Genomic DNA, 24,753 nt, shown 5'->3' on the forward strand with positions numbered 1-24,753 from the left:
GCGCCCACCACTTGCAGGCTGCAGCAGCATGCACTCTGGCCAAGATCGTGGTATGCGATGCGGGCACCGTCGATCTAGCGTTGCGTGACAAGGAGGATTCAACAAGTTTCGCGGTGGCGTTGGTCTTTGTTGGCGTAATGGCGCAGGTGCTGGATATGATGCGCCCGATACCTTACAGTGGACTAGATAGAGGCCATCGAAGACACGCATAGGCGCATCGCGAATCCGCATACTTTAGTTGGGCAACCATTGCATGCATGATGCATCGAAGGTTTGTCTGTGGGGACTCGGCGAACTCGGTCTCGTTTTTTACAGCAGATTGTGAACAAGAACTGTACGGTACCTGGCAGATGGACGGCGATACAGGTGGGCGAGGACCGTGACCTGGCTGGAGGGCCGACAGGAGGCTGCGACCAGCGTCTGGTCGAAATCTTTCAGGCTTCCATCGCCGTTCTTTCTGTCGATCCGCCACTGGCGCCATCTCTGCCAGCGTCGATAGTTGATCCCTTAGCACCATCACTATTGTGCGCGCCCAATGGCCTTTCACGCTGACCGACCTAGTGGACGTTTTAGGCTCATGGCCATGTGCCAGCGGCAGGGGTGCGCTGGGCGGCGCGCTCAGCACTGTAATTAGCGACTGGAGGCTGGCAGCCGCGTTTCGCAAGACAGGCTGCGACGCGGCATGCCGGAGACTCTACTTGTACTAATTCGCTCTCATGTAATAATATATACGCACTAATATAAACAACCAGCTGGAGCAAGCCTGGGCCGCCGCTAGCGCGCACCCGAATGGCAGCGCCACACGCCAGTCCTCACAGGCCGCACGGAACGGGCGCGGCCACTGACGTCGGGGCCGCGAGGCCTGAGCTGAAAACCCGCCCTCGTGCAAAAGCCCATAGCTGAATCCGGTCATGCGAGGGGCGACTCGTCAAGTCGGCGGCGCCATCGATCAATGCATCTCAGCTACCATCAACGGCCACCACCATGGTGCATCCGAAATCGAACCCGTGATGGTGTCGCCAGAAGAAGATGTGTTTTTCATCGCTCGAGCCAGTCCCTATTTGAGCAGGCCATGTACGACGTGCTTGAGCTCATCAAACCACCACTCCTTCGACACCATTGCCTGTCTTACTTACATGGACTCTCACACCCACGTCCCTGTCCTCACCTAATAATTAAATATTCCTCACTTCACCCGAGCGCGCGCCAGCCATTGAAAACAATCTGCCATCTCGTTCATTGAGCACCAGTTGGCCCGACCTCGCTTTCTTCCTGCGGAAAGGATCCCCAAGCTGAGGAGGGGACAGGCCAGACCGCAGCACCACCAACAAGTACCGGTACCGACCAGACAGACAGACCGTCGTAATTATCGCGGCTGAGCCTGAGCCCTCCCTGGCCCGGCTGGAGGGAGCGAGCATCCATTTGATCCCACCGTTTCACCGAGTCCCACAGTTGCTGCTCACTCGCGAGTCGCTCGCTCGCTCGACGCTGACACCATGCCAGCCGTCGCGACTACCAACCGCATCGGCGCCGACTACTTGAGAGACCAGCCACCCACCACCACCCCCTTTTGGTCTGCCGCCCCCGGTGGTCTCTCCATCTTCGTCGCCGTCGTCGTCCTGCGACTCTGCATCCGCCGATTTCAGAGAAAGAGGAACAGCAGGACGCCGTCCAAAGTCAGACCCCAGGCGCCCTCCCTCGTCGCTGCTCCCAGGCACCTGCAGCACACCTGCCCTCACCAGCAGCCTCATGCTGCGCCGTCCGGGACCATGAGCGAAAAAGAGTCTGATGACCAGCGGCCGCTCGTCCCCGGGCCCCCGCGGCGCAACACCGGAGGACCAGGCGCCGAGGACGGCATGCTCCGACAACTCATCACTCGGCCGCCTCCCGCTCCGCCCTTGACGCCCCCGGAGCTAAGCTCCACAGTCTTCGCGTTCGCGAACCGGCCTCACAGTCCCAGTCACGACAGCCTCATCCACCAGCCAAACCCAGACTACATCTCGCTGTCCGCCTCGGGTGCGGGATCTCCCCCCGACGCCACCGCAGCATCCGCCCAGCCGATGAGGCTCTCCTACTCAAGGACCATCCCCATCGGTGTGCCCATCACCCGGCAGTCGTCCGCGTCAGAGTCGGATACCTACTTCTCTCCCAGCTCCTATCCTCCCTCCAGCCCGCTCCTGCCCCCGGCGCCTCCCACCGACATGGCGGCGCACCTGGACACCGACGAGCCTAGCCCGGCACGGGCGCGCGACATTGAGCTGCGCGGCGAGATTGTGGGCGTCCTCGACGGCCAGGGCGTCGGCTGGACACGGCACACCCGCGTGTACGGCGGAGGACCATGCATGGCCTGCGCGGCGGCCGGCAGGGCCCACGGTGACGGCGGCTTCTATGGTCCCAATGTGATGCCCGAGGAGATGCGCTAGGAGGGAGGCGTCAAAAAGGCGAGGTGGGAGAAGACGGATTGCCCGCGAGGGCCTCATGACGATTCACGACATTTCCTAAGACAATCATTTTATTCAGAGCTGTCGACGTTGACTTGCCAGTTATCAATTCTGGCAAATGGCCGACAGCTACATAGTTCTTCGATGTATATCTGCATATTCTTACTCTGTTTGCTTCTGTTGTGAATCACCTTATTGGCCGTGAGACCGTGTCACCATGGATGCACGTACAACCCACGAACCCCCCATCCTTTCTCATGTACAAGGCCAATCTTGGTGCGGCCGTTTCCCAGTGACGTGCATCTGCCGCTCTTGCTATAGACGGCGCTTACCTCCCCCACTGGGCTGCTGACGGTTCTCACACAGGGAAGTCTTCCACGGAGCGGGGCTCTGTGAAGCTGCGTGTTATGGTCAGCCGGACTTGTGGGGTCGGAGGGTATCTACGTACTTATGCATGAGCTGAAGAGACTGGAGGCCTTGTACTGGTACATGTAGCAGCTGTGTTGTTGGTAGGTCGTGGTAGGGCTACTTGTGCAAGGCTGAGGAGGAGGCAGGGAGACATGAAGAACTGGCGTGATTGTTTCATGGAGATGGACGAGGAGCTTTGCATCGGAACGTGAGTCTGATCATGCTGCTGTTGGACTTGGCGAGCTTGGCGTGGCATTGGCCGACGGGCCTTGACTGGTCTCATGGGAACACTTGCTAACAGTAGCGTTTGCTTGCCTTGCTTGATCGGACTCGACCGCTCGTGACTGTATATACAAGGCGGTATGGACACATACCGGATGAGCCTTGCAAAACCACACACCAAGGAAGCAGAGGATGCTGTGCGAGCATGTATGTAACGTGACTATGAGAATGACCGTACGTAGAGAGGTTGGAGGCAACTGCTTCCTGTCTTTTTGATGGGGAGAAAAGATTAGTTGTTGTCATGATCAAGAGAAGAGCGCGGATAATTGTAGAGGAGAGACAGCCAATAATCAAATGGTACACAAATACTGGGGAGTGGTAGAAAAGGAAGCCCGTGCTGCACTCCTTGACAGCAATATAAGAAGACCATACTGTCAACCGATTTAGAAGCTATATTTGACAGTCAATAGCACTTTCATGCTCACTGGAGCTATGACAACTTACACTTGTAACGATAAAGCGACACGTTGCAACGAGGCAGGTTCAGTACGTAAGGCGAGGACTTAAACATGGAGGTTTAGTTTCTCCTGCAGTAATCTTGAATCGCATCTCAGGTTGTATGCTAATACGCTAGTTACGCTTGAGCGGAAACTCATGGTGAGGTGTTGACGATCTACACGAGGCCTAGATCGATTCCAATGGGGCCGGCGAGATACGAAGTAGAGGTTGAGATGGGAACAGGTCTCCAATTCTCGGCCGGCGCACAATAATCAGCTGTTTTTTCAAGTGGCTTGAAAGCTTTGTATCTGAACGGGTGAGCTTCTTGATATGGTCAGTCATTTTCAAATGAGTTTCACGTCTATAACCACACACATACTGCATTTGAGCAGTATAGTCCACTATCTTCTTGCAGAACCTTGGGAAGTTCCAACGCAGATTACATGACTGCTTCTGGAGATTCGAGATCTGACATAGGCTAATTTTTCGCAAGACACTAAAAAATTGCTGCTGATGTTCGAACTTATACAGCTATCGAGTACGTGCTGTGCCAAGGGTGTACACTCACACACCTGGACACTGTGCGGCGTGTTTTGATGCATAATGGCCATTGTGGAATAATCAGCACCTAGTGGATACAATTTAAATAACATCGAATTTCCCAATCATTTATTGTCTTATTGTCTTCATCAAGAAGCAAAAGATCCAAAGTCTGATCCGCATCAAGGGACGTGTACTATGTCCTCATCCTAGCTCGGAACAAAGAGCCTACCCTATATACTTCCCCTGTCGCGACATTACGCACACAAATGACAACGGATCTTCAAGTTATTTCGGGCATTGCTGTTTCTTGGTTGGCCCTAGCTCTGCATCGAGAGTATGAACAGTTGCCAACTGCAATTGTGCACCTGGTCCTGTTGGCATGGAACGAGAACCACAGCCGTAGGAAAGCTGACGGACTACGAAGACTACAATTTGATGACCGTAATGCACCACCAAGCCCTTTCAAGCAACCGGTCAGGTTGCACTGGCACGGAACGGAACGTGTAGTCAATAATAGCATGGACAGCTCATGAACCGCTTCCCAAGCCTTGTTAATACATCACATCGACGAAGCTGGGCGATCAAACCGCATGGCCTCGTTAAGCGCTGGCGCCGCACACCCCGCATAAGGCTAAGTTAGGACGCGGCGATGCAGCACCTCCCGGCGCCCCGCATGATGCAGGATCGTTCTCAACTGTCGCAGGTCGAGCAGCCGCCATGTGCGAGCCTGTCGCAGCAGCTGCAGTGTGCATAGACGAGGCCCGGGTCATCAAAACAAACAGGCAATAGTACCCAAAGATAACCACGGCGGTCAAGATCCCAAGATACTTCGATAGCCGCCAAACGCAGACGCGTCACGCCAGCATTCGTGGATTAAGCGCGTCGGGACACGAGATGGGAAATGAAGTGGCGTGACGTGCATATCTACCAGATTGCCATGGGCTTGATACTGGGGAATGCTCACCACCAGCCGACTGAAGGATGTCGTTTCGTCTGGTCGCATGAACTGGGCTTGAAAGATACAGATTACAGTGTTACTAATCTGTGGTACTATACTCCGTACGTGTACGAAGTTACGAACCCATTACACCCCTTGACCAAATTCCAGGGGCGCATCCTTCTGCATCAGCGCTGCTGAGCCAAATCACGAACGTTTCAACCTGTGGTGGGTTCGTCGGTGGAGAGACCGAAGGAGGAGGAGATTGAAGGGGAGTCAGGGGGTGGATGTCAGAGATGCAGGGTACCTGCAACGCGCCTGAGAATGTGCAGGTTCCAAGGTAGCCCTTATCCATCTGTGAAACACGGTCGCCTCGGTCCACCCTGACACACAGCTTCGACAAGTTCACGCGCAGATTCCAGTCACGGAAGCATCTCTGCTCCGGCAATAATTGAGGAACCATCTGGCGGTCAAGACAATTCGGATCGTCCAAGATGTCAATGTCCAATCACACCCGATGGCATGCATGGACGACCCAGGCGTTCCTCAGGACAGACGTGTACTGATCGCTGATTCGCCGCGACACAAGGACGCTAGACGCTGTCCAGCCTCGTGGCCTCACCGGACACACAAGAAGACGGACTGGAGACGGCAAACCATCACCAGAAGGGCGCTAGCGCGCCGTCTGTCAGCTATTAATGGTGCTCGTCGATTCCAGCCTCCGAGCTCCAGTCGAGGCTCTGGCTCGGCCATGCAGACAAGACAGGCAGGCAAAACACTCCGCCGCAAACTCTTTGTTCGGCTCTGCCGTCCGAGGTAGACCAAGTGGCTCCCCTGCCATCGACGTTGCAGCGTCCGTCTCTGATCGCAGTCCACGTACAAATAGATGACTTCACAAAGTGCCTATCAAAGCCTGCATTCGCCCCTCGACGATGATCCCCGTGACGATGCTTCGCAGGCTCGCGGCAGCGGTCTTTGCCCCTGAGGTTGGTGGGCAGCGCGGTGATTGGGCAGACACATCTGTGCATCCTGCATGCCAGCACACCTCTCACTGCAGCAGCAGCGGCTCCAGTGGCTCGCCGAGACCCCTTCAGGGGGCTGCATTCCTGCCTGAGAGTGCATGCCGTGCTATCTATTGACACATATACACTAGTTTAATCCTAGTGCTCATTACACGGAAGACAGTAATCAAGTAGGCGGTCAATGTGAATCATTAGACATTTGAGTCACGACCCGGGAGAGAGCAGATGAAAGCACTTGGTGCTGAAAAGCCGTGGTCCGCAAAATGCCTATCAGCCTTTGGCGCTCTCATTGGCTGGCATGTTGAACAGAGTGTACGGATAGGCCGACGCTGATTGGATGAAAGGACCCCAGTCCCCTACGAGAGCTGCCAGAAGCCCTGGATGCACGGAGTAGCAGACTAGCGGTAGCCCTGAAGGCTGAAGCTGCAGGAGTTGCTTGTTCTGGCTGGGGCTTGTCGCCTGCCATTTTCGCCGCCGTCCATCCGACCGTGCCTGCCTGCCATCTCGAGTCTCCAGTCGCCTCTCTTTCTTCTTTCCTCAACTCCCTGCACTCCTCTTCCTCTCCTCCACCTCGCCAACTCACCCTTCCCTTCCCTCCTCTCCCTCTTTCAATCAGCTTCCCTCCCGTGACTTCCTTCCTTTGTCTTCCTGTCGGTTGATTAGTTCGCATCTGCAACGCACACGCACGCGCCAACGGAAAAGCTCGAGAGAATTGAAACACGAAGAGACCACCAGCCCTCGCGTGCACGCACAGACGGCCGACAAGGAAGGATACGCTCGAGGGCATCCATCGACGAAAATACAAACCTATCATCATCATCGGCTGACAGCAAGCCCCGGACTCCCTAATTCTCGACTGTATTTTATTCGATTGTTCGACTGTTCCGTTCCTTGCTTCGACCAGCACTCGGAACGTACGTCCTCCAGACCTTAATTCCCGACCCACCCGATCAAACCTCGCCGGAAGCGTCACCACCGGCTCTTGCTCACTTGGTTCTTTCTCTCTCTCCATCACCAAGTTACTTGCCATCGCACTCGTCGCTCCCTCGGACTCGATATTCATTTTCAATTCTGCATCATACTACTACATTCCACTCGTCTTAATTGCACGCAAAGAACGCAAACGCAAACGATCACGGTCACGCACAACCTCTTTTCTGGCTGTCGAACCGCTGCACCTGTCACTGACCGTGCACGCAACGAGCCTTATAATCAACAACAACAAAAGTACATTTCTATCTGAGCCATGAACCCAGGCGGTCCCGCTCAAATGACTTCCAACAACTATCCCTCCCAGAACGGGTTCGGCAACGCAGGCGGCCTTGCCTCGCGACGTGGCGGCCAGAACATCAAGCCCCTGTCTTTCGATGCCTTGGGCACCAGTAAGGCTGGCGATAAGGAAAATGTGGTCCCGACGCCGCGCACCAGCCGTTCTCACCTTCTCGACCGCCTGCGGACGGCGCCCAAGTCCGCGACAGCCTCGTCCTTTGGTCCCATGTCGCCTACCGGCGGCTCCATTCCCACGCAGCAGTATGCCAGGAGCAACTTGGCTGCCAATGTCCACGGACTTGGTCAGGACAACATCTACAACGCGCCCAAGACGGCCTTCCCGCAGTACGGTCAGCAAAACCAGCAGCGCCAGCAGAACAACAATGTGCAGTACATGATGGGCCAGCAGTATGCGGCTGAGCAGGTGCTTGCGCCTCCCGAGCTCACGGTGGAGGAGCAAGTCCAAGAGGGCATGGATCCCAACCTCTATGCCCAGCTGGTGGCCACCAACATGTACCTCGCCCAGCAGCAGCAGCGGTTGCAACAGCAGCTGCGTAACGTGCAGGCCGCCGCCCAGCAATTCCAGCACATGAACCTCAACAACTCGCAGCTCGCTCAGCAGCAGATGGCCATCTACGAGCAACAGCAGCAGTTGCGCAACCTGCAGCAGCAACTTGGAGCTCAGGCGGCCATGACTCAGCAGCCGCAGCACCAAGCCCAGCAACAGCAGCAGCAGTTTTACTACAACCCCATGACGGGACAGTACTTTATCGACACCTCTGCGCAACAAGGCGGCTCACCCTACAACGAGCAGCCCATGACCCCTGGCGGTTTCAGCGGCTACCAGCAACAGCACGCCCAGCAGTACGGTTCGCAGGTGCAGACGCCCCGCGTGCAGGTCTCTCCTCCTCCCGAGAATCAGCCCCAGCAGCAAACCTTCCGCAGCAACTCGCCTCCCAAGCGATTCGAGTCGCCCGGCCAGACTCAACCCTTGCCGCCACCGTCCGCCAACGCCTTCCGCCGTGGCCACAAGAAGGCTTCGTCGCTGGCGCCCGTCAACGCTGCGCTGGCTGCCGCCGCTGGCTCGGATGGCGTCTTGCCCTCTGCTGGGCCGAAGACGGCTGCTTTCCCCATGACCCCTGGCAGCTATGGACCGGGTCAGAGCCGCGCGGGCGAGCACCCGATTCGCCAGCCTCGTGGCCCGCCTCCCATGGACGAGCTCAAACTCAAGCCGACAGCCAAGCACGAAGGCAGCAAGAACTTTGCGACGCGCACTCGACGATCGGCCGTTCACAACCTCGTCCGCGCCGGACTTGAGCGACGCAAGGGCACGGGCAGCTCGGCCGGTAGCATGAGCCCGGTGTCCGAGACCGCGGAGGAATCGACGACGCCCATCACCGACAATGATTCCGAGTCTGGGCGTAGCGGCTCTGGCAGTCTCGCCGGTGAGGAGGACTGCGCGGTGGCACGCAAGGTGGCGGGTGGGAGCTGGGGCGCCATTGGATCCGATAGGCCCGGATCGCGCCAGCGCGCACGTCGCCATGCCAGTGACAGCGACCTGTCGACGGCCAGCAGCGACACCAGCTCGTTTGCCAACGTCTTCAAGAACGGTGCTCTGCGAGCATCGCAAAAGGCCCAGGAGGCGAATGGAGACCAGCGCAGGGCCCCTCGGCTGGTGCTGACGAGCGCGGAGAAGCGTCGCACGACTCCCCTTGTGTAACAGCCCACTCTGTTCTTTCTTTTTTTTTCTTTCTTGTCTCTTTTTTTACGACTTTATGCCAACACTCACACGATTCCTGTGACTACGACTGATTGCTCGGAACTGGTGGATTGGATTGAGACAGGGTTCATTCATCTTCGCTTCGACAGACGACCATTTTTGAGATTTGTTTTTCCTCGTCCCATCAGCTTCACTTCAGACTGTCCTTGACGAAGTCTTTCTTACATTAATTGCACCAACGAATGGAGGCATGATTTGATTTGGTTTGGGGGTTTGGTTTTCTTGTACAGAAATGGCATGGGATGGGCCACTCACCCGAGGACGATTCCTTGACGAGGAGGACAGCGATAGGTAGAACCATGGGTGCAATATATAATTCGCCCAAAACTTGAGTGTCTTGTGCTGAGTGACCTTTTGTGTTGAGCAGTGGCAGCCAGCCAACCCGGAACCGGCGGGCACGTGAATCAGTGCCACTACCCGTACAGTACTCGCTGTGTACATGGATTTCCGCTCACTGGGATTCTGCTCTCGCATCTCACCCAGACCCAAGGATGACCCCGAGACCACCATTTCAATTCATATGCTTCATCATTGCGTGCGCCATGTTTCTCGTCTTCGTGCTCTCTTTCCTGCTCCTCAACGCATCGCTCTCCCTAGCCTCGCCGCAGCAGCCTCTCGCCTCCTCCCGGTCCTGTCCGTCACTGCCCCACAAGGTCAACATCACATATCGTCGCGACGACGACAAGACGCCTCTCGCGCCCTCCCCGCTGCCGCCACCGCACTACCGTAGTGATGGACCTGAGATTATCCGACGCCTGCTCGCCCTGCCGCCGAGCGCGTCGTTCAGGAGCATCCGCAACGTGACGCTACAGGGCGACACGTTTGAGCCGGAGGGCATGGTCCTCCTGGGGCCGTCACGGCTGGTGGTGTCGTCGGCCGAGTACGTCACACCCACCGAGAAGTACGCCAACGGCGAGTGGCGGAACGGGACGGATCGCACGCCGGGCGCGGGCTTTGGGCATCTGCAGGTGTTTGACTTGAGCGACGACGGGGCGATGCTGGCGGACGCGTCCATCTCGGCGGCGGGCGCGTGGGAGTATCACAATGGGGGCATTGACTACGACGGGACGCGCATCGTGGGTGTGCTCGGACAGCGACGGCCTGGGAGCAGTGGGTTTGTGTACGCTGCGGACCTCGAGGGGCTCGCGGTGGAAGGACTGGTGCACTTTGCGGGTGATCACATGGGGGCGGTGGTGGTGGATGCGGAGAGGGAGAGGGTGCTGGGTATGAATTGGGGGGCGCGCAAGGGGTATGTGTTTGGGATTGGGGATCGGTGTGAGGAGAAGGCGGCGGCGGACAGGGTGGTGGAGAACAAGTCGTACTTTGTGGACTACCAAGACTGCAAGTTCCTAGGGCGGGCAGAGGAGGAGAAGAGACACGAAGATGGGCTGATGCTGTGCTCTGGGGTGAAGACGTTGGGCGGCAGGGAGCGGTACGTCCTTGGTGGTCTGGCGCTGGTGAGCGTGGAGAGCATGGATGCCGTGTGGGAGATGCCGGTGACGATGGAGAGTGCGAGGGGCACGCGGATGACGATGAATCCGTTTGATGTGGCGCTGGTGGAGGATGGGGTCAGGGTGTTCTGGCTGCCGGACCAGCACGAGAGCGTGCTCTACGAGTACGAGCTGGCCTGATGAGGACTTGAATAGAGGCCGACGAAAGGAAGAGAGGACTGGAGCGTCATCCACGAGGCCCCCGCTGTGGAGAGACGTGACGCCCTCCACGTCGGAGCAGAGGCGCCCGAATGAACGTGGGGAATGTGGCATGCCCCTCCCCAGGCGCGAGAATATCTTTGCGAGGCTGGTTGATTTGGATCCTGCATCTTCCTTTGAAAGTTACAGACCAATCTTGCCTGCTGTTAACAAAGACAACCCATCATGTCCATGTCCATTGAGGAATGCGCCGTCGCGCGCCCCGGCTTCCCCAAGCCCTTCCCCGAGACACCCGCCAACGTCACGGAGCAGTTCAAGATGAGCGGCAAGGTGACGGTCGTCAACGGGGCGGCGGACGGCATCGGGCTCGCGGTGGCCGAGGGCATTGCCGAGGCGGGCGGCCACGTCGCGCTGTGGTATAACTCGTGCGTGATCCTTCCTCTTCCCTACAGTCCGGCAGACGCTGACCTTGCAGCAACGACATGGCCGTCACGAGGGCAGAGGAGCTGGCGCGCGCGCACAATGTCAAGACCAAGGCGTACAAGGTCAACGTGACGGACGCAGAGGCGGTGCAGCGGACCGTCGCAGCGGTGGTGGACGACTTTGGCCAGCTGGACGTCTTCGTGGCCAACGCGGGGACGGCCATCTCCAAGCCGATCCTGGAGCAGACGCTGGACGAGTACAAGTTCCAGATGGCGGTCAACGTGGACGGGGTGGTGCACTGCGCCAAGTACGCGGGCGAGGTGTTTCGTCGCCAGGGCCGGGGCAACCTGATCATCACGTCGTCCATGAGCGCGCACGTCGTCAACGTGCCCGTCGACCAGCCCGTGTACAACGGCACCAAGGCGTTTGTCACGCAGTTTGGCAAGTGTCTCGCGCGCGAGTGGCGCGACTTTGCCCGCGTCAACGTCATCAGCCCGGGCTTCTTTGACACCAAGATGGGCGCCAGCGACCGCTGCGTCCACGAGGCGTACCGCATGGCCGTCCTCGGCCGCCAGGGCCACACCAAGGAGATTAAGGGCTTGTACCTGTACCTGGCGAGTGACGCGTCCACCTACACCACGGGCGCGGACATGATTGTGGACGGGGGGTACACGTTGGCTTAGTTTTAAGTCCTATATAGCACATACAGTCACTCATGGCAGCACCCAGGTCACCACCGTGTTCGAGGGCACGTTCCCGCTCCACGTCTCGCCGCTGTCCGTCTTTACGCGCAGCCAGACATCGTCCGCGAGCCTGTTCTCCGCCACGACCGTCCTCGTGCCGTCCGGGTTCGCCGTGGCCACCGACTGGACGCCCGTGCCGTCGTCGTACGAGTAGCTGCCCGTGCCGTCAAGCACCACGGCACCCCGGGGGATGAAGCGGCTGTACTGCGCCAGCATGTAGTAGTCGACGGTGAACTCGTACGTGCCCTGGTCCTTGTCGACGACAAAGAGACCGCGGCAGGTGTCGCAGCCGCCGGGCACATAGGGCCCAAAGGTGCCGTCGCCCTGGTCGGTCCAGGTGCCGAGCGTCCACATGCCCGACATCTCGGCCCAGTTCTGCAGGGGGCCGACGGTGTTGCTGGACGACTGGTGCCAGGGCGTCGAGGGCGCGGTCCAGCACTCGGTCATGTAGTTGGCCTTGTCCGGGAAGCGGTCGTGAAAGTCGCTGATGACACTCCAGTCGAGCGGGTTGGCGTAGCAGTGCCACGCGGTCGCCTGGACGTAGTCGCCCGCGCCCTCGAGGACGGTCTGGGGGTAGTCGGGTCGGTCCGTGTTGTGGTCGTACGCCCAGATCCGGACGTCGCCCAGGCCGGCGGCGGCGAGGGCGGGACCGACGTGGTCCTGCGTGACCGAGGCGGCCTCGTCCGGGCCCTGGTGCATGGTAACGTGCCCACCGCCCTGGCTGTTGAGCGGCTCGTTCTGGATGGTGATGGCGTCGACGTGGGCGCCGTGGGCGGCGTAGGCGTTGAGATACTCGACAAAATACTGGGCGTAGGCCTCGTAGTACTGGCCGTCGAGGTTGTTGCCCTCGAGCTGGCCGGTGAGTTTCCTGTTCTCCTTCATCCAGCCAGGGGCTGACCAGGCGCTGCCGAGGATGTAGGCGTCCCCGTTGAGGCCCTTGAGCTCGGCCAGCAGCTCGGCCATGGCGACGCCGCGGTCCCCGAGGGCAAAGCCGTCCATGTTGGGGTCGGCATTGTTGCCATTGTCGTCGTACGTGTACGCGGGAGGGCCGCTCAGGTCCGAGGCGGCAATGGTGTGTCGCAGGAAGGAAAAGTTGGCGCCGTCCGAGGTGACGAGCTCCTGCAGCAGCTTGGACCGCTGGTCGTCGGGCAGCGAGTTGATGACGGTGACCGTGGCGTCGGTGACGGTGCCTCCAAAGCCGTTGACGGTCTGCTTGTGGCCCGAGGGGGTGTCGTTGATGGTCAGGTCCCACGTCGCGCCCGAGGGGTTGCCGGCGCCCTGGATGGGGGCGTCGACCTCGCTGAGACGCAGCGAGAGGTTCTCGTTGGAGGCGTAGGCCTTTGCTGCGGACTGGCGCGCGTGGAGGGTGGTGGCCCCGGTGGGTGAGGCGACAGCCTGGGTGGCCAGGGCGGCGAGGATGGGGAGGATCATGGTGCTGTGTTGTACTCGGGGTGCTCTGTCGTAGAAGGGAGCACGGTCAGGGAGACATTCTGTCCTTATATGCCAGCAGCAGCCATCTCGTAGTCAACACCTGGCTTCCTCGGCCTTGAGCTGTGAGCTGGCCATCTCCTTCGTGGCCAGCCTATGCCCGACACGTCTTGGCCTCGTCAACGGCGCGCGCGATGGATGGACGGGGTTGCCGATCGTCTCTTAGTATTGCCGAAGCTTGTCTGGATAGGGAAGCTGGGGATGAGCTACCGATGCATGGTGTCGGACAATTCTGCCGAGTGTGGAGTAAGTAGAGGTGGTTCGTCGATGTGCGATGTGAGCACCATCTCGTCGATGGCCATGTACAGGACGTGGCTTCAGGGTGTAGAAGACAGTGGCATGAACATTAGCTTTCGCGTTCTGATACTACCATGCGTCGTGGATGCGAGGACTACAGTCTGTAGTGGAATACACCGTGGGGACTGGGGATGGATGCCCTAGGCTAGGACAGGAAGCTCGTCACCATGCACCCCGTGATGATGGCTCCAGAGATTCGGCCCGAGCATGTTCAGCGCCTGCAAGTAACGTGCCTGGAGGATAATTAACAGACTGCCTATGTAGTCTAGGTCAAGGACTCAAGGCGGGCATCGGCCGGTGCGAGATCCGGATCGGATCCGCTTTGCCGGCCGCACGTCCGGACTCCGGGGCGACCCGCCCAGCACTGCAGCAGCCCCTAGGCCAGCTCCGTCCCCAGGCGGATGCTGTCACCTGTATCCGTATTACAGTGAGATCTCATCAGTCTCGCGTGCATTCAAGTGTCTGTGATTGTATCCAGAGATCCAGCTCTATTATCGCTCCAAGCAAATATGATACATGTACCTCATCAGTCATTACCCCCCAAGGCCCCCCTCCTCGTAGTCTACCACCGCCTTGTGTATTTGCTCTCCTTGGGCACGTAGTAGCCCTGCTGTAGGGCCGCCCGCCGCTCGGCCTTTTCGTGCCGCCGCAGGTCACTGTTGTAGGCGGGCGTCGACATGTACTGGGACTTTGGGCGCGCCGTCCAGCCTTTGCCGTCGTCAATGTAACCCCACCACTGCTCCTCGCCGCCGCCGCCAAAGCACATTATGAGTGGAGTGGTATGTGTTGTTCTTTGTAGATTTGTAGAGAAGAGGTTGCATTAGCTGTGTGAAGCTGTCGTTCAGTGGGATGTAGACTGTAGTGTGGGATAGATGGCAGACAAATCAGCAATTGAGCCCAGATCCAACGATGGACTTGAAAATGTTATATAATAATTGCTGCGTCCCCGTCCTCCTGACGCACTCCGCGTTAAAAAGGCATTGCGCAGCACAGACTCGCCACACGCTGCCCACCACGTCGATCATGACGGCGCAGGCAACGCAGGGTCCAATGACGCTAGAATGCCCGTGGCGATCACCCTGTCAATCGCAAGGCTGAGCAGCGTACGGACAGAGGCTTAGAGGCTGATTGATCTACATACTTGGTACGGAGTAGCTCAGAGCTAATCAATTACTTGCAGCACACAACAACAATACCGTCCATCGTCACCCCCCAGCCTGGCTGCCCATCAGGCATCGTGTAGCGCGCGCCCTTTGTCTCCATGGCCTGGTCCAGCGCCTCCTCGTACACCTTCAACTCACCCTCCGTGTAGTCCTTGAGAAACGTCTGCCGCCCCGAGCGCACAATGACACTCACCAGCGCCTCCCTCGTCGCGGCACCGTAGCGGACCTGCTTCGTGGACACCCGCACGTCCTCGAACCCGGCGTCGCGCATCACCTGGCCCGCGTGCTCCGCGTCGAACCACTCGGGCTTGATGGGCAGCCTGTGCAGGACCGGCTCGTTGGGGCGCGCCGCCCGCTGCGCAGGGTTGATGGCATCCTCAAAGTTGCCCAGGCGCGCCCAGGACGTGACGGCCGCGACGCCTCCCGGCTGGAGCGTGCGGTAGATCTCGCGCGCGCCCTTGGCGGGGGACTCGAAGAAGAGGATCCCCAGGTTGGTCACCGAGTGCGTGAACGTGTCGTCTGGGAAGTCGAGCTGCTCGCCCGGCATGACGGCCAGACGGACGTTGTCGCGGTCGCCAAACTTGGCCTTGGCCAGCTGCACCATGTTGGGCGCCACGTCGACCGCGTGGAGGCGGACGTCGGGTGCCTGGGCGAGGATCTCGGCCGTCACGACGCATGTGCCGCACGCATTGTCCAGGACGACGGAGGACGAGTCCATGGGCTTGATGGTGTTCATCAGTGTGAGGACGTGTTGGAAGAGCGCGCGTGTCGCGCCGCCGATCAGGGCGTCGTAGTCGGCCGCCATCTGGTTGAAGGTGGCGGCGCCATCCATAGGTTGTGATTGGGACATGGCGCTATGAAGCAGAGAAGATGAAAGGGGGAGGTTAATGTACAGCTCACTTGGTGAAGGCTTGCTGATTGTGCTGAGGAGGATGAAAGGTGTGTCTGGTGTCTGGTGTCTGGAGTCTGGGACTCTGGGGTGAGACCGTGAGATTGGTGTCCAAGCAGAAGCTCAGCTGCTGACGTGCATTTGCGCGGGGAAGCGGCACTCTGGTAATACTGATTCGTAATCTATCTTACTGATTCATGGGCTGCGCCCTCACTCTGCTCTCTTCCTACTTGACATCAACCATGGCTCCTGGCCAGAGGCCTCCGTACCCGAGTAACACCACGAGCACCAAAAAAGTAGAAAGTGCCTTTAGAAATGAGCATCCAACGTGAAGAGCTTTGCAATCAATCATTTACTTGCCATCTCACCCGCGCTACACCTTGTCGTACAGACTCCCGCCCGCCTCAGCATCCACCTTGATGGCCTGCTCCAGCCCGACAACCGTAAACAGCTTCTTGGGCGTGAAGTCGCCCCCTACCCCCGTCCTGCCCTCCTCCTTGAGCTTGACAAACCCATCCTTGATCGCCTTGTACGCCGGCCCAATCGACGCAAACGGAAAGATGATCATCTTGAACCCCAGCGCCTTGGCCTCGGCAGGCGTCCACGACGGTGTCGCCCCGTGCTCGACCATGTTGAGCAGCACCGGCACCGGCGCAAGGAGCCGACACGCCTCGCGCGCCTCGTCCGCCGTCGTGACGCCCTCGAGAAACGCCACGTCGGCACCCGCCTGGACGGCCGCCTGCAGACGACGCATGGCCTCGTCGAAGCCGTGCGTCTGGAGAGCATCCGTCCGCGCGATGATGACAATGTCCGACCCCAGACGCCGACGGGTCTGGTAGGCAGCCCCGATCCTCTGCGCAAACGTGTCCACGTCGACGACGGCCTTGCCGCCCAGGTGACCGCACCGCTTGGTCTGGATCTGGTCCTCAATGTGCAGGGCGGCCACGCCCGAGCGGTGGTACTGGGCCACGGTGCGTGCCACCATGTTGGGGCCCCCGTAGCCCGTGTCCGCGTCCGCGATGAGCGGCACCGATGGATCCAGGTTGGCCAGCATCTCGGCGTGCTCGCGCATGTCGTTGAGCGTGGCGAGGCCCAAGTCGGGTTGGCCCAGCTTGGACGCCACCGTGCCGGCGCCCGTCATGTAGAGGCAGTCGAAGCCGACCTCGAGCGCGATGCGGGCGCTGAAGCCGTCGTAGACACCGGGTGCCACGATCATGTCCTTCTTTTTGAGCATCTGGCGCAGCTTGGCGGCTGCCGATGGGGGGGCTTCTTTCGAGGACATGGTCAACTAGGGTCTGATTGTATGGAGGATAGACTGTTGGGGCAGAGATTGCGGTACTAGACTCTCAGGCAGATTGGGATCTTATAATTGTGTGCTTGCAGAGTGTGGTGTCAATTGAGGAAGCGGGGAGCGTCTTGTTGAAGTGCCGAACCGGACGCGTGGCGAGCTCGCCGGACCTCCGATCGGACCCCTCCGGCTTGGACATCCCGGATTCCCGTAGTTGACCCAGATTCGCTACGAGACTCCTGGCCTCTGGGGTATTACCGTATTATCCAGTATGATAACCGTCTTCGAGCCGTGCCCGGTGACACACAGTTTGCACTAGATGGCCTCAAGCTCGCCTTGGTCCTTGCATCATTGATGGAAAACCCCAAGCATGCAACTCCAGCTGGATCTGACCTTCACCTTGATACCAAATCACGTCTCCTGGGATGAAGAGGTATTCAAATTCACAGGCCCATAATATCAGAGTCCGTCACGTCGATGGTGCCACTAGAGGGGTGAGACGGCCACGTCGGGCCAGGCACATGCGAGTTGTATCACCACTTGACCGCACGACATGGACAATCACATGCAGGTACCAGACTGTTCTGCGTACCCTCTGTATCTACTTATATGGGTCTTTTAAACAATTTCATGGCAGGCAACACCCCGATATTCGGCACCATCATGGCCCGGCCTTGTTTGAACTCCTCGCCTTTTGTACAGTGAGCTGACCTCGACGTCACGACATTTGTCCAAGGTCAGCGCCAACAACACACACACACATCAACATAACAACAGAAAACACATCTACGTACCTCACGAGTCATCCCAGGCTCGCATCAATTCACTTTGTGAAGGGTCTCCTTAGTTTTCCTCGCCTTTTCGTCATGCGGGGATCGTTGGTGACGACACGGCGGTCTCATCATCTCAGCATTGTTTACCTCAGATGACGTGCACGATCGCAATCAACTCAAGTGCTGGCACTTTCACGTCTATAAGAAGGCACCGAAGCGTCCATGAACGCACATCTGCCCTTCTTCTTCTGACAATACTACTCAAAATCACTGCAAACAAGAAAGTCCCGCAAGCACCATCCAACCACGCGCACAATGGCCGACAGCAACCCCGGTAACTTTGCCAACCGCCCCAAGGAGGAGGTCCAGGACATTGCCTCCAAGGGCGGTCAGGCCAGCCACGCTGGTGGTTTCGCCAGCATGGACACCGACAAGCAGGTATGTCTGCTCACTCGGAGGGGGACGAGTTCACTGTGCTAACGCTCTTCGCAGAAGGACATTGCGTCCGAGGGAGGCAAGGCTTCATCCGGTTCGTTCGAGCCAGGCAGCGAGAAAGCCAAGGAGGCTGGCCGCAAGGGTGGATTGAGCTCCTAGGGTTCTATCAATCAACACAATTCGAAGACGGACTTGCATGCAGACATTGAAGCATATGATGAATATCTCAAAAGTTGAGGCTCATGGGTTTGCCCAGTGTCCAGGCGACGATGGCCACCAAGAGATCGTTGGTCAGGGTCGTCTCCAAGTTGCCGAGGCTGAGACGGATTTTGAAATTAACAGAGAAACATGGCGAATTTGGGACCGTCGACTGCTGTCTAAGAAGTATCTAGCTAAATAATTAACTCGTCCGAAAGCGTATCTGGAATCTGGCCCAGCCTTGATCTGCCCGGACGTTTACACTAGGTGCAATCTACCCTACAGACAAGATGCAACGGGAACCGTCTTATTCAAGATCCGGGACTTGTTGGTGTGAGACGCATCGAATAAAATTTGTTTCCAGAATCTCACTATTCTCGTCCGCCAAAAGTGTAGAAGTATGTTCCCGACGACCTGAGGTTTGGCTGATCGTGTGACCAACCTCGAGGCGCCACGGGCCAACCAACATCCGTCTATTTCCACCAATTTCTCCATGGTTGCCTGACACTGATCAACATCGCGTCCGATCGCTCCCTCTAACCTCAGCTTCACCTCAGCCCTTCAGTAAGGTGTGCCCGACAGGACCGCTGGGCGGTCAAGGCAGCAGCATCGGGGCCAATCAGCCGGATGCGACGCGCTGCGGACAGTGCACTCCGGCAGCCTGTGCCGCCTGGCAGTCCGTCCACCTCGCCCCGGAAACGTCCCCCCAGACTCCAACAAAGGATCATATGACGACACGGATGGGGATTGCAGGCTCTTGGTCACGACTCTGTGACCTGACATGGCCTTTGAGCGGTGACAGCGTGCAAACGCGGTATCCATCATGATCTGACGATTCAAGGAAATCATGGTAACATGAAATGGCAAGGCTACTTCGTACATGCCGCTAGGACCTGGTGGCTGCCACCGACATCCCCAGATTCTGCATCTTCGCCCAACTCTCGAGAGGCCAAGACGCCCAGCATCACGCATTCTTCCACGCGAGGACTCCACCCACACCAGGCGGACCCGCGCATCCATCCCCGAGGACCAGAACCTGGGGTCCGTTCGTCTCTTTGCCCCAGGAAAGCACAAGCCCAGCCAGTCCGATCCTTCAGATATCTGTCAAATATGGCCCCCGATGCACCCACCACGCGCTCCCCTTTTCTCTGTCCCTCCCTCATGCGACCCTCACTGTTGACCCCAGATTCCACTCGGAAGCGCATGCCTGCCATGTCTCAGAGCACTCGCTGTCGCTCCCCAGACCATCTCGACAGCAACTCGCCTGCGTTCAAGCTGCGCAGTACAGAGCTCTCATAGAAAAGGGGTGACCACGCGCGCGCGCGGGCGGGCAATCTGATGGCGGCGCCGACGCTACCGCAGCCCTCCGGAGACGGGGCGCCCACCACCATCCGCACGCGTGAGCAGATCATCGTCGAGGCATGGGGTCAAGGGTTCAACGTCGGTGCGCTGGTCTTTATTCTCCTGACGGTGCTCTGCAACTACCGGCGGAACGTCCTGCTGCACAAGCTCATCCTGCTCGAGCTGGTGCTGGCCCTGGGGCACGGGTTCTTCATCTTCTCCCGAGACCCAGCGTACGGATGGTAAGTGTTCTACTTTAAAACAAGAAGCGGCGATCCCGTTCTGACAATGCCAGGACCCTCAGCAGCACAGCCGTCGCCTTGTACGTCTCCTACAACATCCACAACGTCGTCGCGTGGATTAAGATCAAGCCTTTCCTGCCGCGCTGGGGCGGGCGCTTCTTCATCTTCTCCCTCGTCGCCGTCCAGCCGTACTGGGTCCTCGAGGTCTACGCCAACTTTGCCTACTTCAACCACCTGGGCCAGAGCTGGTTCGAGTGGACGCGCTACTTTGAGCCCCTCGCCCGGGACCCCTGGTGGATCTTTACGACCGTCAAGCTGGTGCTGGTCATCCGGCAGAACTACGAGTACTCCATCCTCGGGCTGGTCCGGACCAGCCCCCGCTTCGGCATCATGCTGCTGTGCATGCTGCTCTCCATCGTCTTTGTCGTCATCGACGTCGTCGCCACCGCGCTCATCTCGGCCCAGAGCGGCATCAACCCGTACTGGCGGCTCGCCCTCGTCTTCAAGTGTGCCTCGGACGCCATCTTCCTCGACGACTTCAAGTCCGTCCTCGACAAGATTGCCGAGTCGGCGCTCAAGTACGTGGCCAACCTGCCCTCGACCTCCAAGGACGGCGGCTTCGGCTCGGCGCAGGTGGTCTCGGGACGACGTTACAGTGGCCCGAACGGTCATGCGGTGGGTTGTCGACGACCCAGTGCCGCCCAGCGGCCTCGCCACTTTGTGCAGATTTCCTCCCATAGCAACAGCGACGACACTGGCACTGGATACAGAGACGCGTACGGTCGAGAGTACCTGCCGTCGCGTGCCGGTAGCAGCAGGCCGATGCGAGGGATCGACGAGACGCCCCTGTCGCCAGACGGGCAGATCCTGGCGGAAACGACCATTGAGGTGTCGGGGAATGATTTGACGTACAGAAACTCCAATGCGTCGGGCGACGACCGCGCAGGCTCGCAGGAGCTGATTCTCTCCGACGGCAGTGTCAACAACACGCCGCACGACTACGGTTGGGGGGAACCGCCCCGGTTGTCGTCAGTAGACGATGATGTCGAAAGGGGCATACCGATGAGGCCCATGAGGGCCAAGACGGCTGATAGAGGAGTCGGCCTTGGTTTATGAGTGAATGAATTTTTTTTGATGGTTTATGAAGGTGATGCCTAGCCCATTATGTCGCTTTTGTCGTGATATGCCTTCTCGCCCGACAGACTGACTCTCGAGTTATCGTGTCTCGGTCGTGGGGGCCCTGCAGGTGGCAGAACCATCAATGGGACACGACGAATTGACATAATATGCCCTAGCTTCCCCCAAGTATTAATTGTCAAAATACCACGAGTGGCTGACGAGCTGTCGTGCTGAGATAAGAACCTCTGTGTCACGATGAAGTCATGACCAAAGATCAGCCCTTCAGCCGCATCCATCCCCCTAACAGCTCAGCTTCAAGTCTTATCGGCTGCCCAAGGCCACTGACATCTGCCTGCATACGGGATCGGGGATTGACCGGCATTGGCAAGACTATCACCGCTCGTCGCGCGCAGAGTCATTATTAATAACTAGGCCGACCCATGACGAAAGGTGCTGCGGCTCTGCCCAGCTGACTCTAATTACTTGATGCAGATAAGCTTAATCCGAATGCGGAGCTCGACTTGGACCCCGAGCACCGCCCAAGGGCTTGATTGTTGCGACCCAGGGCCAGGGCTCCTCGCAGATCACAGACCCTCCCTCCACACAGTGACAGTGACGCCAGCCAAGCAAAGGCTTGCTCCCAACGTCGTCAGATTCACAACGCCTCAGCGATCACGGATGATCAGTCTTCCTTCTCGCTGCTCGAGTCGAAATTGGTCCCACAGACCAGCAAGAAGCTTATTTCTGACGTTACGCACTAAATTCGTAGTCTAAATAGCAGAATATACCGACCTGCCGTGGTTGCATTCCACTCCTCTTGGTGTTTTTTTTTTCCCTCTCCCTCTCGACTATCCACCACCGACGCAGAATCTGTTATTAACAGATTCCCACATCGCGCACCCCATAACCCACACGCAAAATCCTCTATCCCCAGGACCCTTTGTGTGCCTCCCCTGCTTGCTTGCTTGCTTCCTTTGGTATTCCATCTTCCTTCTTTTGGATACAAATAGCAGTACCTCTGCTCGTCATCGCCCCCAGGTCTCACACGTTGCTCTCCCTTGGGAACAGACAAGACAAAGGCAGGCAAGAGAGAAGAACTCTTTGACCGCGCAATCCTCTCGCCCACCATGTTCGGCCGCGAGAAAAAGTCAGAGAAGCCTCAGCTGCCCGAGCGCTCCTCGACAGAAGACATTGCCGTGGCCGGCCTCGCGCCGACCACGCCCGCCGATGGCTCGGCCAACGCCTTCTCCGAGGGCGGCAAGAACTATCGCAACATGGGCCGCGGCAGCACCGCCCTCGTCCTCATCACCAACCAGGTCGGCATGGGCATCCTCTCCCTGCCCGCCCAGCTGCAGGTCCTCGGCATCGTCCCCGGCGTCATCACCATTGTCGGCCTCGGCCTGCTGTCCACCTACACCGCCTACGAGCTGCTGCAGTTCTACCGCCGCTACCCGCACGTCGTCAACGTCGTCGACATGGCCAAGGTCGTCGGCGGCACGCCCCTCGAGATCGTCGTCGCCATCGGCATGATGATCAAGCTCTGCCTCTCCTGCGCCAGCGCCACCGTCACCCTCTCCGTCGCCTTCAACAGCATCTCCGACCACGCCATGTGCACCGTCGGCTGGATCGGCATCTCCGCCATTGTATGCTGGCTCCTCTGCCTCCCGCGCCAGTTCAAGTTCGTCGCCCACGTTGGCATCCCCTCCACCGTCAGCATCTTTGCCGCCATCATGATCGTCATCATCTCCCTCGGCGTCGCTGATCCCAAGGGCGTGCCCCCCGAGGGCTGGGAGAAGGAGATCAAGGTTGTGGGCAACCCGACCTTCAGGGAGGGCCTCAACTCCTGCCTGCAGATCTGCTATGCCTATGCCGGCAACATGTGAGTATTTCCTCTCTTCCGCGCAATGACCGCAAGCTGGCGTTCATTATGCTGACACCTTCTGACCAGTGGCTTCGTCTCGTACATGGCGGAGATGAAGGACCCTTCCCGCGACTTTGTCTGGGGCCTCGCGGCTCTGCAGGCCTTCTCCATCCCTCTGTATCTCCTGGTCGCCATTGCCATCTACTGCCTCTCCGGCCAGTACGTCGCCTCCCCGGCGCTCGGCTCCGCGCCGCAGATCCCGGCCAAGATCGCGTACGGCATCGTCCTGCCCGCGCTCTTCGCCACCGGTCTCGTCTTTGGCCACACCGCCGTCAAGTTCCTGTACGTCGTCAGCATGCGCGCCCTCAAGAGCACGCACCAGATGACCGACAACTCGGCCAAGTCGTGGGGCGTCTGGGTCGGCTCCGCCACCGCCTTCTGGATCGTCGCCTTTGTCATCGCCAACGCCGTCCCCATCTTTGACTCCATCCTGTCCATCTCGTCCGCCACCTTTGTCGCCTGGTTCACCTTTGGCATCTCGGCCGTCTTTTGGTTCTTCCTCAACAAGGGTCGCTACTTTAGCACCCCGACAAAAATCGCCCTCTCCGTCGTCAACGCCCTGATCATCTGCCAGGCTCTCTTCATGAACGGCGCCGGTCTGTGGACGGCCATCACGGGCCTGATGGAGATCTTTGGCGGGGACGGTGACATTGAGGGGTCCTTTACCTGCGCGGACAACTCCATCTTCTAGAATTTCCATGTAGACATGTATCTGTATATAAGCGTCTTGAGTAGCTCAACCATTTTTTGCAGTAATGAATCGTGCCGATCCGAGCTTGGAAATTGTTCAATGTTGTCCAGCGCAAAGCCTCTCCAGGGAAAAGGGTTGTGGCGGTCGTCTTGATTTCCGTAGAATTTCGACATGCTTCCTTCCCATGGCGTCGGCTAGAATCACGGCTGGTCTGGTCCTCGGTTCCTGCGTTATCATCAGTCGCTCACTTCCCACCCCATCGCTCACAGCACGTTGCACAGGCCAACAGGACCTTCCACTGCACTCGCAGCAACACGCTCAATTGACCGACCGAGTGCGTCTATCCCAGTACATATACAGGTCCTACACCTCTCCCTCGGGTCCCTAGTTGCTCCTCTCGCCGCCCTTGGCCTCTCGTAGCTCGTCCATCTTGGCCACTCGCTTCTTGAACTCGTCGTACTGGCATTTCTCGTAGCTGTGACGCTCATCCTGCTTCTGTCAGTCTACTGCGACAGTCCCGCTCGGAGGCAAAGGGAAACGCACGCTGCACTTCCACGGGGCGTACCACGTCTCGCGGCGGCACTTGTTGAGGGGAATCAGGAGGTTGGCGCAGCTGTCGCGGTAGGCGAGAGGCAGACGGGCCTCGCGCATCTCCTCGCGCGTGGCGGCTGCAAGAGGGTCAGCGAAAGAGCGTGCCTGCGGACGCGAGGGCCATTCAACGTACGAGGGAGGTTTGTCGCAGTCGAGGAACCCATTGTGCTGTGTGGCAATTGACCGTTGTTGTGTTGGGGGTTCGCTGGTTTCCCGAGTCGATTGAACGTTTGCGAGGTTCGCGGATTGGGGGGTGTGGGTGCCTTAGTCATCAGGCAGGATGAACCACACGGGAGTCGGGAATTGGGCATCAGCTTGGCATCACGGGCAGCTTCACTTCCATGTGCTACCAAGACTTGATGAGTACAACGGATCAACGACT

At 58.6% G+C, this 24,753-nt stretch overlaps 13 protein-coding genes across 13 annotated transcripts; 8 read left to right on the plus strand and 5 right to left on the minus strand.

The window, feature by feature from the left end:
- Positions 1–1,334: 1,334 nt before the first annotated feature.
- Positions 1,335–2,776, plus strand: F5Z01DRAFT_552096 (uncharacterized protein). Its single transcript, XM_046260632.1, has one exon. It carries the CDS (start codon positions 1,497–1,499, stop codon positions 2,421–2,423), a length of 927 nt encoding a protein of 308 aa, XP_046119599.1. The 5' UTR covers positions 1,335–1,496; the 3' UTR covers positions 2,424–2,776.
- A 1,564-nt stretch (positions 2,777–4,340) lies between these two features.
- On the plus strand, positions 4,341–4,634 carry F5Z01DRAFT_651838 (uncharacterized protein; the record flags this gene model as incomplete). The annotated part of the gene is made up of 1 exon (XM_046263246.1): positions 4,341–4,634. A coding segment is annotated over exon 1 (228 nt), but the record flags the coding sequence as incomplete, so codon positions are not given.
- A 1,648-nt stretch (positions 4,635–6,282) lies between these two features.
- On the minus strand, positions 6,283–7,382 carry F5Z01DRAFT_552144 (uncharacterized protein). The gene has a single exon (XM_046260633.1). It carries the CDS (start codon positions 7,132–7,134, stop codon positions 6,358–6,360), a length of 777 nt encoding a protein of 258 aa, XP_046119601.1. The 5' UTR covers positions 7,135–7,382; the 3' UTR covers positions 6,283–6,357.
- On the plus strand, positions 7,206–9,336 carry F5Z01DRAFT_552158 (uncharacterized protein). Its single transcript, XM_046260634.1, has one exon. It carries the CDS (start codon positions 7,318–7,320, stop codon positions 9,058–9,060), a length of 1,743 nt encoding a protein of 580 aa, XP_046119602.1. The 5' UTR covers positions 7,206–7,317; the 3' UTR covers positions 9,061–9,336.
- A 326-nt stretch (positions 9,337–9,662) lies between these two features.
- Positions 9,663–10,751, plus strand: F5Z01DRAFT_672981 (uncharacterized protein; the record flags this gene model as incomplete). The annotated part of the gene is made up of 1 exon (XM_046264881.1): positions 9,663–10,751. One exon carries the CDS (start codon positions 9,663–9,665, stop codon positions 10,749–10,751), a length of 1,089 nt encoding a protein of 362 aa, XP_046119603.1.
- Positions 10,752–10,873: 122 nt separating this feature from the next.
- On the plus strand, positions 10,874–11,890 carry F5Z01DRAFT_552206 (short chain dehydrogenase). Its single transcript, XM_046260636.1, has 2 exons — positions 10,874–11,194; positions 11,245–11,890. The coding sequence occupies exons 1-2, from the start codon at positions 10,995–10,997 to the stop codon at positions 11,873–11,875; spliced, it is 831 nt and encodes a 276-aa protein (XP_046119604.1). The 5' UTR covers positions 10,874–10,994; the 3' UTR covers positions 11,876–11,890.
- Positions 11,891–13,586, minus strand: F5Z01DRAFT_552161 (family 30 glycoside hydrolase). The gene has a single exon (XM_046260635.1). It carries the CDS (start codon positions 13,364–13,366, stop codon positions 11,906–11,908), a length of 1,461 nt encoding a protein of 486 aa, XP_046119605.1. The 5' UTR covers positions 13,367–13,586; the 3' UTR covers positions 11,891–11,905.
- A 1,030-nt stretch (positions 13,587–14,616) lies between these two features.
- Positions 14,617–15,939, minus strand: F5Z01DRAFT_553059 (S-adenosyl-L-methionine-dependent methyltransferase). Its single transcript, XM_046260644.1, has one exon. It carries the CDS (start codon positions 15,731–15,733, stop codon positions 14,891–14,893), a length of 843 nt encoding a protein of 280 aa, XP_046119606.1. The 5' UTR covers positions 15,734–15,939; the 3' UTR covers positions 14,617–14,890.
- On the minus strand, positions 15,853–17,269 carry F5Z01DRAFT_553056 (Pyruvate/Phosphoenolpyruvate kinase-like domain-containing protein). Its single transcript, XM_046260643.1, has one exon. It carries the CDS (start codon positions 17,052–17,054, stop codon positions 16,146–16,148), a length of 909 nt encoding a protein of 302 aa, XP_046119607.1. The 5' UTR covers positions 17,055–17,269; the 3' UTR covers positions 15,853–16,145.
- Positions 17,270–18,148: 879 nt separating this feature from the next.
- Positions 18,149–18,427, plus strand: F5Z01DRAFT_672986 (conidiation-specific protein; the record flags this gene model as incomplete). Its single annotated transcript, XM_046264882.1, has 2 exons — positions 18,149–18,271; positions 18,326–18,427. The coding sequence occupies 2 exons, from the start codon at positions 18,149–18,151 to the stop codon at positions 18,425–18,427; spliced, it is 225 nt and encodes a 74-aa protein (XP_046119608.1).
- Positions 18,428–19,645: 1,218 nt separating this feature from the next.
- Positions 19,646–21,410, plus strand: F5Z01DRAFT_552465 (uncharacterized protein). Its single transcript, XM_046260641.1, has 2 exons — positions 19,646–20,049; positions 20,103–21,410. The coding sequence occupies exons 1-2, from the start codon at positions 19,805–19,807 to the stop codon at positions 21,163–21,165; spliced, it is 1,308 nt and encodes a 435-aa protein (XP_046119609.1). The 5' UTR covers positions 19,646–19,804; the 3' UTR covers positions 21,166–21,410.
- An 885-nt stretch (positions 21,411–22,295) lies between these two features.
- On the plus strand, positions 22,296–23,780 carry F5Z01DRAFT_619981 (transmembrane amino acid transporter protein-domain-containing protein; the record flags this gene model as incomplete). Its single annotated transcript, XM_046261120.1, has 2 exons — positions 22,296–23,047; positions 23,117–23,780. The coding sequence occupies 2 exons, from the start codon at positions 22,296–22,298 to the stop codon at positions 23,778–23,780; spliced, it is 1,416 nt and encodes a 471-aa protein (XP_046119610.1).
- A 384-nt stretch (positions 23,781–24,164) lies between these two features.
- On the minus strand, positions 24,165–24,535 carry F5Z01DRAFT_672989 (putative NADH-ubiquinone oxidoreductase B18 subunit; the record flags this gene model as incomplete). The annotated part of the gene is made up of 3 exons (XM_046264883.1): positions 24,165–24,269; positions 24,324–24,448; positions 24,505–24,535. 3 exons carry the CDS (start codon positions 24,533–24,535, stop codon positions 24,165–24,167), a joined length of 261 nt encoding a protein of 86 aa, XP_046119611.1.
- Positions 24,536–24,753: the final 218 nt, after the last annotated feature.

This window comes from Emericellopsis atlantica, assembly GCF_019669845.1.
Source record: "Emericellopsis atlantica unplaced genomic scaffold F5Z01scaffold_9, whole genome shotgun sequence".
Classification (NCBI taxonomy): Eukaryota; Fungi; Ascomycota; class Sordariomycetes; order Hypocreales; family Bionectriaceae; genus Emericellopsis; species Emericellopsis atlantica.

What these genes read in the sequence shown, in the direction of transcription:
- F5Z01DRAFT_552096 (XM_046260632.1), top strand. Translation starts at nt 1,497, where the DNA reads ATGCCAGCCGTCGCGACTACCAACCGCATCGGCGCCGACTACTTGAGA.
- F5Z01DRAFT_552144 (XM_046260633.1), bottom strand. Translation starts at nt 7,134, where the DNA reads ATGAATATCGAGTCCGAGGGAGCGACGAGTGCGATGGCAAGTAACTTG.
- F5Z01DRAFT_552158 (XM_046260634.1), top strand. Translation starts at nt 7,318, where the DNA reads ATGAACCCAGGCGGTCCCGCTCAAATGACTTCCAACAACTATCCCTCC.
- F5Z01DRAFT_552206 (XM_046260636.1), top strand. Translation starts at nt 10,995, where the DNA reads ATGTCCATGTCCATTGAGGAATGCGCCGTCGCGCGCCCCGGCTTCCCC. An exon ending in GTCGCGCTGTGGTATAACTC is followed by an intron (nt 11,195 to 11,244) that starts GTGCGTGATCCT and finishes CTGACCTTGCAG; the next exon opens with CAACGACATGGCCGTCACGA.
- F5Z01DRAFT_552161 (XM_046260635.1), bottom strand. Translation starts at nt 13,366, where the DNA reads ATGATCCTCCCCATCCTCGCCGCCCTGGCCACCCAGGCTGTCGCCTCA.
- F5Z01DRAFT_553059 (XM_046260644.1), bottom strand. Translation starts at nt 15,733, where the DNA reads ATGTCCCAATCACAACCTATGGATGGCGCCGCCACCTTCAACCAGATG.
- F5Z01DRAFT_553056 (XM_046260643.1), bottom strand. Translation starts at nt 17,054, where the DNA reads ATGTCCTCGAAAGAAGCCCCCCCATCGGCAGCCGCCAAGCTGCGCCAG.
- F5Z01DRAFT_552465 (XM_046260641.1), top strand. Translation starts at nt 19,805, where the DNA reads ATGGCGGCGCCGACGCTACCGCAGCCCTCCGGAGACGGGGCGCCCACC. An exon ending in CGAGACCCAGCGTACGGATG is followed by an intron (nt 20,050 to 20,102) that starts GTAAGTGTTCTA and finishes TGACAATGCCAG; the next exon opens with GACCCTCAGCAGCACAGCCG.